The following is a 13,253-nucleotide window of genomic DNA, read 5'->3' as shown; positions in this document are numbered from 1 at the left end:
TTTTTATGCACTGTCTTCGTTATATTCCGTAAAGACAGACATCCATGTTTTAATGATAAGGAATGGCTACGCAAGGATAATTAGCAATGAAGACAATGGCATGCTATTGTACAGAAAAGACTGCAAATAAATATGCATAAGTAGCATTAAAAGCAAGTATTCAGTTAGCAAAGTATTTTTTTTTTCATACACAATCATTAATATTTCTTATACCAAACAGGACAATGCGATTTTCACGAGGACATGTGCGGTTTGGTCAACGTCGCAACCTGGAGCAGTTACCAATGGCAGCGAAAGCACGCAGAGGATTTTTCTATATCTCAGAATACTACCGTTCCATCCGCGGATAGTCAAGGGAATTCTGAAGGATACTTTGCAGTTCTTACCGGGAAAAAATACAGTAAGTCTTTCTGAACTTTAAGCAATTTTTTATTACATTTATAATATGTTACAAAATCAAATAAGACAGTTCGAAAACAGAGTTAAAATAACATAATAAATTACACATAGCGTAAATGAAATATGATGAAAACGCCTTGATATACGCGAATTTATGTATTGGCGTGTTTTGAAATTTGCCATATTTGTTACAAGCAATAATAATGCCAAATGTGGTTTACGCGCTTTGTTAAAATTATTTGAAAGTATCAACGATGACTTTTTCAGGCTCGTGTACAATGAAAGCTGAAAAATTGGAAAAGGTACGCCAATATAAATTTTTAATTTCTTGGGGTGTTTCTCACCAAATTTTATAAATATATAGAACTGTCCCTTTTTTTTACTCTCTAAGGTGTACACTTCTTGTAAACTTCAAAGGATATTCTGGAAAAAATAGGGTCACTTGTTAAAGTTTTCAACCAGTGTCCAATGAAGTGATTATTTATGCTCATTAGCTGAGACTGAATGTAAAATTAGATTTGTATGCAGAATTTATGGCAGGAAATACGCAAATTAGGCAACTGCTATTTCAAAATTCAGATTGGCCCATTAATTATACATATTAAGCCCATTAAATTCTGTTTTCTTTTTATCAGCTTAATAATTTATTTTCGCGTAGTTGCTTAACTATTTATGCAATGTTCTCTTTTTTTTTCCAAGATGTTAACAATTATGCATCCATCATGCGAACCCCTCAGCTTGGCGCTATGGCTCATGCTTGCAAAATGGAATTTTTCTACCACTTCAACATCCAAGGAGGTAAGTAAATTCACGTTTTACGTGAATTTCATTTGAACATTTAAACTATTCTGTTAAAATTTCTAAGATGCTTAGCACTAAATTTTATATTCATGCAAAAATCACTATAAATTCAGCAAATTTTATAGCTGAAATGGAAAATCATTTATTTTTGTAAATACTTAAGCCTTCAGACAGAAAAGCATGAATTCTAATTCTTTCCAAAGGAAGAAGCTAGACAAAATGGCATATATATCATGCGGGCGTTCGTAACATAATCTAAAGAGGTTTATTTTAACAATGCGTCATTTTAGGTGTCCTGAAGCAGTTATGATATATTTCCATCCTCAGTGCGTGTTACATTCATAGACTAATGCCACATAGAATCGACACTGCGTAGGTATGACACCATTATATCATCAACATAGAGTATGGATACCGGTACACGTAACCAGACACCGCACATGGTATAGTGAAGGATTATAATTAGAAACAGCATATAATCAACAGAAAAAAAAATAATGGTACTTTTCCGTTTCGCCGGCGCAAATCTCGCCAAGCAGACTTTATTGGCGACAACACACAGTATACACATAAAAAATGCTAACAAATGTTAGTTTGAAGAAATTATTATTTTGAAGGCATAAACATTTTAATATTGTTTAAAATTTTGTAAAAAGCCAATAAATAAAGACAATAAATTTGTTAAAAAGACATTAATTTAACAATTTACTATGCTTTCATGGTACAACATCCTGATTCGCCGTTTCATATCACATGATCCAACTCATCTCAAGTAAACTACGCTACAAAAATCTAATTCTCTCAGTAATTGTCTACATTAATTTCAAGTTAAATCTTAATTTGGAATACAAGTTTAAATGCCAGAATTATTTCAATTCGTACGAATAGGTTACTCAGAAAGTATATAAAACCGCAGTGCTTTACTTCGCTAGTGCATTCTTATTAGAATTGATGAATTTAACCCTTGACTTTGCCTTTTCTATATTTTCGCCTTCGGGTGAGCAGTGTGACTGCATCCTAATTGACTTAATTACCGCGAATGGCCTTGGGGCATAAAATTGTTAAAATCCGGTAAAAACCCTATGTAATTTTATGCCAGTATTGAAAGAAACAATCAATCAAAAAAGAAATGGCTACGATTTATTTTGAAAATGAAGCGTAAAAGGTTACCAGCGAAGATATTCCGTTTGGCATCAGTTGTACCATTATTGGCGAATTTATCGTTTGCGCTGGCAAAACGGAAAAGTACCAAAATGATTAAATTATTACCATTTTAAGGTAAGGAGTGGTTTGAGGATTTGAGTTGCCTTGTCAATCCTGTACCGACAAACATGTTGTCGATTTGTAAGATATGTATTTAAATTAACCAGTTATTTTATGTTCAGAAACTCTACTATCAATTCTTCTTTTCCGTTTTCTGCCAGAAGCAAATTTTAGCTCTCGTTTATTTAAATGAGGGGGGAAGATATGGTAATTAAAGGCCAGTTTTAGATTGTTTAAGTCCGAGCATGCTCCTCCTGCTGAAGGTTACGATGCTAGTTGAAATTATACAATACCATGCTATCTACGGCTTTGCTTTAATCTTGCTAATAGTGCTGTCATGCTGGTGAAGGTTTGAGCCAACTTGCGATTTAAATATTTATTAGGCTTTAGTTAATTGAAAACTTAGTTTAAATTTAAGTTCCTTACGTTTGAATTTATCCCATAAATGCTAGCTAGGTTTGAAAGCACTGGGACTGCCCGCTGTTCAGTTATTTGAATTCTTAAATAAAAGGGTTTTTACACCTTTCTTATGTTTCTGTTTGCATTTTAGACGTAGCGATAATACGTTAAGTGAGTGAGTGAGTGAACGCCACCAAGGAAGACCACTGACCTGGCCTTAGCCTCACAGTATGATATCTTCCTGGCAAAAACCAGCTACTCTCTGCTCCATCCTGCTCCGGGAACGCAGCCGAATAGACGGCTAAGAGCCTCATAAAGTCTACATGTAAGCTTGGATGTTGTTGTACGGGCAAAGAGTACCCTGTTAGGAACTACTTAAAATTAAGCAAAGAAGCATTCAAAAGACTGTTAAGAATCGCTGTTAGAATAGACAGAAACTCGTGTTAGATAAAGTAAAGATAGGAGGAATCTGCTTGAAAAATTAACTGCCGTGGATTTTCTGGACTTGCTAAATGTCTACCTGCGGGTGCTAATCCTGACACAACTGTCATATATTTATGGGGCTTTTGTAAAATCGTTGGTCCTGCATGGAGGAAAGATGTAACCTATTAAATTATTGCACATAGTAAACTTTAAAAAAAGAGAGATTAAAAAATGATTAAAAAAATTCCTAGCGCCCAAACATTTTTTAACGCAGATTACTTTCCATTTGCCTGACTCTTATGTAAGAACATTTAAAAGATTGTATACCTGTTATCACTAAGATAACAAATTCCTGCATAATTTAGGTCTTTGCGCATACTTAAACTGTAGTTGTTTCACAAATTGAACCATTCACCTACATTTTCTTTCGTAGAACTTGCAGACAGGATAATGCATACATAAGTACAAAACTGAATATTAAAGTGAAAAACTAACATGATACTGAGTACAGAAATACAGAAAGCTGATCCCTAATGCCTGTATACATAACACTTAAATATGCATACGTAATACATGAAAACTAAAACTAAAACTGATAAACATAATAATACATAAAACTGATCATTAAGTAATGCTATGTAGTCTAAATTCGTATTTTAAGTCTATCAATTTTAGTTTTGCGAGTCTTGGCTTGGTTAATGTTACCAAAAAAGAGTAAGCTACTATAGATTCTATGCCGTGTCTGTCCTGTGCAGCATTCAGTACTACGTAGTACACTGGTTATTGGAAACATGATTTACGTTTTATTTCTCGCCTTACAATATAAATCCATTGTAAGTAAAAAAAATTTAAAGGTTTCAGATTTTAACAGTTGCCCAAATCGGTTTGTTAGAGTTTTATACACTTTCGCTCAATTCACAGTCTACCAGTTTGTTGTTACACTTACTTCTACTAACACATTTGTTTTGCCTTTTTAGCTTCATTATTGAGCATCATTTTCTTTCCACTTACGCCATATGCAATCCAACAGCAAAATCGCAAAATTATTATTTAATTTTACAAAAGTTAGTATTCCCGATGCAGTGTTAAATGTTGGTATACATTTTATTTTATATTCTTTTAACTCAGTCAGAGTTCATCAGATCAGTTCACCCAGTCTTAGTTCATCAGATCACTGTTCAGTTTTCTTAGTAAGATAACTAATAAAATGTTTCTTGTCTTTTTATGTGTGTTAACTTTATTTATTAAATATCACAAATTTCGCCACTAAAATCATCAGATATTTTAAAACTGCATATCTTTAGAATTTCCGATAGACAGTGGTGTGGGCTGGTAACAAAAATATTTTATTCTGTGTAGTATTAGCTCTGCTCGCTTTCGAATCTTTGAGTTTATTAAGCGAAAATACATTAAAGTTTTACAAAATGTGAAATAGATAATAAAAGCAATTCGAAATTCAAAACTCGGGCTTCCAATGATAACACAAGAAAAGAGAGGGAGGAACTATAAATTTTAAACTAATTAATAATAATAAAATTTTCAAAAACGAGAAAATCTTCTAATGTCTTTCAATATGGTATACTGAAAAAGAAAAATTCGCAAAAGGGAAAACAACGAATTACCTGGATTATAAAACCGAACTGTACCTTCAAATGTTAACCAACCCCCCAAAATTAAATTCGAGTGAAAATTAAATTCGAAAAAATTTAATTCGAGTTAATTAGCCGAAAAATCTAGCCATCGAGCCAAAAAGTTAAATTCGAGTGAAAATTCTTAAAATTTAAATTCAGATTAACTAGCCAAAACATCTAGCCATCGAGCCAAAAAATTAAATTCGAGTGAAAATGAAATTCAATTTAATTAGCCAAAAAAGTTTAAATTTGAGTTCCCTTGAATTCAGCGAATAGAAAATTTTGCAGTGTTTAGTAACAAATAATTAATTTCTTTTTAAATTTTGCGATCGAAAAAGTTGTATGGCTTAGGTTAAAAATATTTACGACGAAGTAATTGTGAAGAATAAATTCGAAGAAGTTAAAAAATAATTGCTTTGATAAAGAGAAGCATGTTGAATTAAAAGTAATAAGACAAATGTTTAGTAAACCTTGAGTAAAACTCTGAGCAATCATAGCGAATTCAATTGAGAAATTTAGTAAAAACGTTGCAAATTACAGGAAAACTGAAATAGAAAAGATAAAAAAGGGAAGAAGCTTCCAAGTGGTACAGATGTTGGTTGGTATTGGTATTTAATTATGGCAAAGCACACTAGGGCTATCTGCCTAAGGGGAGGGATGCCTTTCGTGGAGGACTTTCTAAGGGAAACTGGCTCGTATACACGTTACACATGGGGAAAACCACGAAAACGCCCATGCAGCCAGCCCGTTCGCGGGATTCGAACCTCGGACCGAACTACCATTGTTCAGCGTCTTTACCGCTCGGCCGCTTCAAGTGGTACAGAATATAGAACTTTCTCAGGAGAGTTTTCTTGAGACTTGGATTCTGAAGAAAGCCCATTTGTCAATAAAAGATATTGATAATTATTAGACAGATTATTTAATTAAAGTTATTTAGTTATTTAGAAGCGGAAAAGATGAAAAATGAACAACCCCTTCGCCGGGAATCAAACCACGGACCTCTGAAATACGCGCCCAGCGTGCTGACCATTACACTAAGAAGGTATGCTAAGAAGGCGAGAGAAATACTTTATAAAACTAATCTAAATTAAAATTAATGTCAATATGAGAACTGAGTATAATATAATTTAGAAAATAAGAGATTTTGGGTCTCTTTTGAGGCATCAAATAATATTGAATTGATTGATATTAATTGTCACATTTTCGTAAATCTTTATAAAAGTCAGGCCCACCAGCGGCCGAAGTCGCTGAACACTGGTAGTTCGGTAAGTGGTTCGAATCCCGCGAACGAGCTGGCTGCATGGGCGTTTTCGTGGTTTTCCCCATGTGTAACGTGTATACGAGCCAGTTTTACTTAGAAAGTCCTCCACGAAGGCATCCCTTCCCCTTAGACAGATAACCCTCGAGGCTTTGCCTTAATCACATTCACTCACTTTATAAAAGTCATCAGATTTTTAAAAGTTTCCTATTTGTTTGTCTAGTTATTGCTTACATATTTGAATTATTGACCGAATTATTATCTACATTTATTTTTTTCAGGATATTTGGCTGTGTACGTAAGCCAGTTGAATGGAGGGAAAATCGAAAGGTTTGTACAGAGGAAAAATACTGGAAAAAACTGGCAGTTTGTGTCTGTTCCCCTTGGGAATTATCCAGCAGGAAAAATGGTATGATTTTATGATACATATATTCAATGATTATCTGTAATAATAAATCTTCATAAATTTTATGTACATTTCTCGTAAAATATGATGACACATTTTGGGAGAAGATATTCTTAAAAATCTAAATAGGTTTTGCTTCTTAAAGTCTAACCCGATGGTTTTTCAAACTCACATAACAACTTGTAGAGACGTTAGGTTATTTCGGGGCAAGAGATGCGAAAAATGAGCAATGCCCTCGCCGGGACGCGTAATGGCAGACCGCACATTGATTTGAATAATGTTAAGCAAATTTCGCTTACTGCGCATGCTTGATGGTGTACCTTTGGCACGGGGAGAAATATTGGCGACTAAGCAACCCTACGCTAGCATATTCGTGATCACCATGGCTGTCGAGTGTGTTCGAATGATGTTTACAACTGTAATGTTGTGGAACTTTGCTTATTAGTTATTTTAACGTCCATACCGATTGCACTTGCTTATTTTTCTAATATATATTTCATTGTAATTTGTCAATAACAATGCATTTAATATTTGTTAACATATGTTTGTAATAATTCGTTATTTAAATGTAATTTGTTTACATGTTATAATTCAATAATTGTAAACTGGAGTATCTCGCTTCGTTTTTTAGCGTATATTCGCGCTTTTATTTTCTCATTTCAAAGAATTTAATAACTAGCATTAAGGAATTGTAAAATTTCTTCAGTGTTATTTGCAAGCACTTGTTATATTCCTCAGTGTTTCTTTATGTATGTACGAATGGAACGTATGGTAAATCCTGAATTGTTTTTATTGCTTAAAAGTATAATGAATAAATTTTCAACTAATATATCCTAAATTTCAGTCTTTTTCTGAACGAAAATTTGTACAGTTCCAAAGGAATGTGCAGAATTTCATTGGTATTATATTTTACATTTTGAATGCAAACACTGCTTCACATTCGCAATAATTTCAGCTTTCTAGTTGTTTGAACAGTACAGCAAAAAAATAGTATTTTAACGCAGTAATTAATTTACATTTACATTATACTCTACGAAGATTTAAACGCCAGATTTGTTTACAATCAGATGGCGGTACATCTACCATATACCGTATTTATCTTCTTTTCAAATCGCTCCAACACAGTAATTACGCCAAATTGTTTTCTGGGCATGCGCAGTATGCGACATTCGTTTAACACTGTTCAACTCAATGTGCGGTCTGCCATTACGCCGCCGGGACTCGAACCACGGACTTCTCGGTTACACAATCGAGCGTGCTGACCACTACACTAGGAAGGCATGCTAAGAAGGCGGAAGAAATACCTTATAAACTTTGCAAACCAAAACGTTTGCTATTTGTACTGACACAAAAAGTTACTAGAGAGATTTTGAAAATTTTCTAGTGTTTTCATTCCATTAAAAAAAGTCCGGACTTTTTTCGGAACAAAAATCTTTAAAATCCCTCAATTGTTCAAATTTAAGCCTGCATTTTTGTTCTCAAAATGCTGTTCTGATAACCTTACATCTCTTACTTGTGCAGCATAAATTTCGCATCTTATAATTTTTCAGTTTAATTGTATTTCTTTGCAGTGAAAAGAAAAATATTTATTTAGTTATTTTGCACTTGTCACGCTTATTAGCCTTTCTGCAAAACAGAAGTCAAACACATGCAGAGACCAACGATGATACCATCTGGGAGCTATGTGTGTATTTATGTCTGTGTCTAAACAAGAATAATAAAAACAACAATAACACGTGCACATATTACTGCAGTAATACCACTAGTAGATAAAATGGCAAAGTACCGTTTGATCTTAATATTTAACAACTGATGCCTTATAGTTTAAATGTTATTTTTACATTAAAAGAAAACGTGCTTAGAAAGCTTGGCTTTGAGATATAATATTAAAGACTGTTAATTATATTTATTGCAATGCATTTTCAATAAATCGAGCTCATGTTAGTGTAAAACCACCTCATATGCAAGATTTTTGATTTTCTAACGAATCACGTTCAATTAAATCATGCTTATCTTGGATAGGGAGTAAATAAAAGAATGGTGCCGAAGCAGAAAGTACAAGAAATATCTCAATAGCCGGGTGAAAACTATATAAGGCCGAATAGGGCATCTCGTTAGTTGAGCGTGAGTTCGGAGTACTGAGATATCTCCGGGTTAGCCTCGCTGTTTAAATGCGCTTTACATAGTGTTGTGTTTAACACTGTTAGTAGTTTGTGTAGCTGCTGATTGTACTCTATTATACTGTGAATATATGTGGGAGTATTTCTGTGGAAAGTTCTCTAACTCTGAAATGTTTCTTTTAATAAAATAAATTTTATCAACCTATCATCGGACTTGTGTATTCGATCTATTAAGAACCCGTATGTGCGCAACAATATTTATGGTCAATAATGATGTGTTTCAATACCCCATACCCTATTTGTATAATATTAAGACGCACTATTTAGAATAAATGATTTCCAAAACAGTTATTGTCCAATATTTAAATACTAAACAGTTATTTAAATATTTAAAACAAATATTTTACATGGCACGTGAACCCCAGGGATGTATTATTATCTAAAAGCAACATGCAGATTTTTAATTATACAGCATTTGAAGGCAACCTGGTTTCTGAATGTCTTACCCCAATCTATACCTAAAAAATCTTAGCTCTTCGGGTTTTTAGATGCTATGATACTTTTCAAGTAGAAGTAACTTTCTCATTACATTTCCTGCACTTAATGTTATAAAGATTTGAATCCCTACATGAGAAGTGTGCTTTATTTGTCTTTATTATTTTGCAGATCCAGTTTGAAGGCAACACAAATTTACCTTCCAATCTAGGAGTAATTCAGGATATTGCCGTTGATAATATTAAGTATGTTAATTGTGACCCTAAAAAGACATACAATGAATGTAAGTAATGGATTCATTTCTGAATTTACAATTCAGTACTCAGTGCATTGTTTTTTCCCTCAATATCTATGCTTCACATTCCAATCAGACATTAATATAATTAGTTATTGGTGTTAAACTTGATTTGAGTTAATTATATTCTTTTCCTAATTTGATTCATACATAGATTTTAGTATACTTTCTACATGAATAGGCAAAGTTATTGGAAGACTTATCTTTTCTAATGACAATGCTGAACAATCGTTAAGGACCGATCTAAATTGCAGTGATGCAGAACATTAAGTGTGGTTTGCTGCTAAGAAGGTTTTGAAACATCCAGAAGTTAAAAAGTGTTTTTTTTATGCTGTTACAGAAAAACAGAAAAGTGCATATGAATGAAAACCATCACCTTTCAGAAAGGTGTTAGTACAGGATATGTCCATCGTGCAGTTTGATGCAACTTTCCACATCCCAAACATTTTCATGAGGTTTATATCTGAAGAATGAGTTGAATATTATCTCTATCTAGACAACAGTGAACAGCAAGAGTTCGGTGACATGGTGAGTTGTCGTTCATAGAAATAAATTTATCACCGAAATCATCAAGAGAAAGGTGAATAAGAGGTAGTTCAACTGCATCAGTCTATTGTTGGCCGATCAGTCTCAACTGCAAGGATATACAGGGGCCACTGATCATGATGACGGCCCATACCATGATCAGTGGCCCCTGTCCGCATCCCGGATATCGATGATGTCCGGATATCATGATACTGCATCCCGGATATCGGTCCCTTTCTTGGCTATTTCTGAATGATAAGACCTCACACCAGATCAGTTGGTGTTTATAAGCCGATGACAGACTGGAGCTGTTCTCGTCTGAAGAATATTACTCAAGTCCAATCCTGTTCAGTCCAAGTCATTCGCCACCAGCTGAGCTCTGATGTGAAATTTTCTTTGTCGACAGGACAATATACAACGCGAATATATATATATATATATATATATATATATATAGTTCTATATATCTCCTGTTCTACTGGGCCCATCGACGAAATTCAAATTGCGTTTTCCATGTCTCGAAAGCGCGACTTAGGATATACATGAGATTTATATTCAGCTGTGTTCTAACATAGGTATTTTGACACAAAATCGGCCTTTTTTTTAAAACACATACCAATATTTTTTTCATATTTTGATTCTGCGACTTAAATTATGCTCAGATATTAAATTTCGTAATTTTTGGTGAGAAGTTTATGGAGAAATTTAAAAATTTATCTTGGCGAATTTTTTTTCAAAATTTTTTTTTGGCGAAATTTTTTTTTTTTTTTGGCCAATAATAATTCACTTGGCGAACTTATTAACTTATAGCAACCTATTTTCCTTTCATTTTCCTTCATTGTCCACGAGCGAAAAAAAAGTCGTCGTTCATACTTTCAAGTAATTTTAACAAGTGCGTAAACCATATTTGGCGTTATTATCGCTCTTGACAAATATGCCGAATTTCAAAACGCGCGAATATGTAAATTCACGTATATCTTAGGAAATTTTGGATAAAAAACTCAAATTTTTTGCAGGTATGCTTAGAATGACATCTACTTTAAGGTGATGGCAAAACTTTTATAGCCTATCATTCAAATTTCTTTCGAAAAATTTATAAAAATTATTTAAAAATACAAATTTTAAATATAAATCATAAAAAACAGGCGAATTTTATTTGGAATGAACCTAAATTTCGAAATGTGAAAGGAAGAATCAAATAAGTTTAATGAAGATCGAGATATTAATAAATATATACCAAATTCAATTTCAGCTAAAATTCAAGCTAAAATTTTGAGAGCTAATTTTTTAAAATACTCGAGCGATTTTTACAAAACTTGGCAGTTTGGCATAAAATTAGCGTGTCATTTCAGAAAAAGTCCGATTTTGTGTCAAAATACCTGCATTAGAACAATGCTATACATAAATCTAATACGTATCCTAAGTAGCGCTTTCCAGACATGAAAATCGCAAGTTGAATTTCGTCAATCGGCTCATTAGAATAGGAGATATAGAAATGTCCTTTTTCTTTCTTTCTTTTTTTTTTTCTGCAGTGTACCTATCTCCTACAGGTGTTGTAGAACTAACATGACTTCTTCCGTGATAGTAACACTTTCTAGTGCTTTTAAATTCTTCTCACAGCCATTAAATAATGTTGTGGGCGATGTTGAACTCTTTGTCAACATCTGTTATTTATCGCCCTGTTTTAATCTTTCCAATGATACGACCACGCGTAAGTGATGTCAACAATACATACTGATCTAAGTGATGTCAGCAATACATACTGAAGCTTTCAAGATCGTCAATTAAATCTTTTCCATAAAAATTTCACTTGAAGTACCCGCATGAGCCAAATCCTTTAAATCTTTTACGTGTTATCACGAAATGAAAGGCGAGGTTATGAAAATTAGCATACTCATACGTCTTTTTACTGTATCCCGCATTCGCCCCCCCCGGGGTTGTCACAGGTAAAAGCCTATGAAGCTATTGGCTAGGATCTGTACTTAGGCAGTCTTGATCACCAGGATATATAATCAGTCTTCACAAGACTAGAACCATCGTTTATACGGTGCTAGATTCAAGCTCGGCAAGGACCGTTCTGCTACTGTCTTGTCTACTCTTGGGGTATGGGGAAACTACATGGTTACATTTTGAAGGCTGTCTTTGGGGCTTTGTCTCCCTTTGGTCAACACTTGGGAAAGGGACTACGATGCACATTGTTCTTCTCTTTGTTGGTGGATGCTTGCCATCTACCCCTGACTTGTGTTCCAATTTTCCAGACTGCGTATATCAAATATGTCCGTTTGGGTTGACCGAGAGTGTTATGTTTCTTCAGATCGCCTCTTGAAGTTGGGCATTATAACCGTGTTAAGAGCTTTTTACAGCCGAGGCCTAGGAGCCTAGTGAATTGAATTACATCCCGCACTTATTCGAATTTTTCACACTTTGCTTCCTTCCTTTTATGATTGTTATGGAAGACACTGCTGCCCATCCTTAGTAATTGTCCAGCCGGGTAATATGCTTGTCATTATGTTCTCGAAGTGTTTCCACCATCAGCTAGGCACAGGTTAATATTTTTTGGTGACTCGGTTAAGGATTCTGATCTTATTGGTATTCTACTCAGTGGGTTAGAATACCCGTGGCTTGTTATCACAAACATTTTATTCCCATTATAGGCTTATTATATCATTGTTAACAAAAGAGTAAAATGTTGTGTATCCATGAAAACATTTCCAGCTGTTTTGTGCTGTAAACAAAATATGCCATTGTTTGATAAGGTTTTTAACTAATTTTGATTGACTAATTTATTTATGTAATAATTTAGCCATCCTTTAAATACATCGCTTTATTGAATAGAGATTTGAATTTTCCTTTTAATTACCTGAGAGATTTCATTTACTAATACCGAAATCGCCGGATTTATGAATTTCCAAAAATATTTTTTAAATTGTTGCCAGACAGAAGACTTATTTTACATTGAAATTGGTAGCACTCTTCTGATCTTAAAAATTATTTCCTTAATTTTATTTGCAGCTTTGAATTGCACATTTGATAAGGACGAGTGTGGCTGGCATCCGGATAACGACTTCACTAGCATCACCTGGACACGAGCAGAAACAGTGAATGAGACATATGGGCCGAAATCTGACCATACTGGAAAAGGAGGTGAGAATCATTTGTTTCTTTTTTGTGCAAAATTGTGATTCAATAGTTCTCAGAATTCTGAAATATTTCTAAGTATGGTAGTAACGCTGGAACT

General features: G+C 33.9%; 1 protein-coding gene across 2 annotated transcripts in view; it reads left to right on the top strand.

The window, feature by feature from the left end:
• Positions 1-13,253, top strand: part of LOC118194239 (MAM and LDL-receptor class A domain-containing protein 1-like) — a 458,361-nt gene that overhangs the window by 245,621 nt on the left and 199,487 nt on the right. For both annotated transcript variants that reach the window (XM_085827015.1, XM_085827016.1), the window contains 5 exons: positions 221-400; positions 1,099-1,197; positions 6,456-6,583; positions 9,367-9,478; positions 13,028-13,159. In XM_085827015.1, coding sequence (XP_085683141.1) covers positions 221-400; positions 1,099-1,197; positions 6,456-6,583; positions 9,367-9,478; positions 13,028-13,159 — 651 coding nt within the window. The remainder of the gene's footprint in view (positions 1-220; positions 401-1,098; positions 1,198-6,455; positions 6,584-9,366; positions 9,479-13,027; positions 13,160-13,253) is intronic.

The sequence above is a fragment of the Stegodyphus dumicola genome, chromosome 11, assembly GCF_044657685.1.
Source record: "Stegodyphus dumicola isolate Sdum_Otavi_A_Nest chromosome 11, ASM4465768v1".
Taxonomy (NCBI): Eukaryota; Metazoa; Arthropoda; class Arachnida; order Araneae; family Eresidae; genus Stegodyphus; species Stegodyphus dumicola.
The sequence above is the reverse complement of the archived record's forward strand: the minus strand, read 5'-3'. Positions and strand labels throughout refer to the sequence as shown.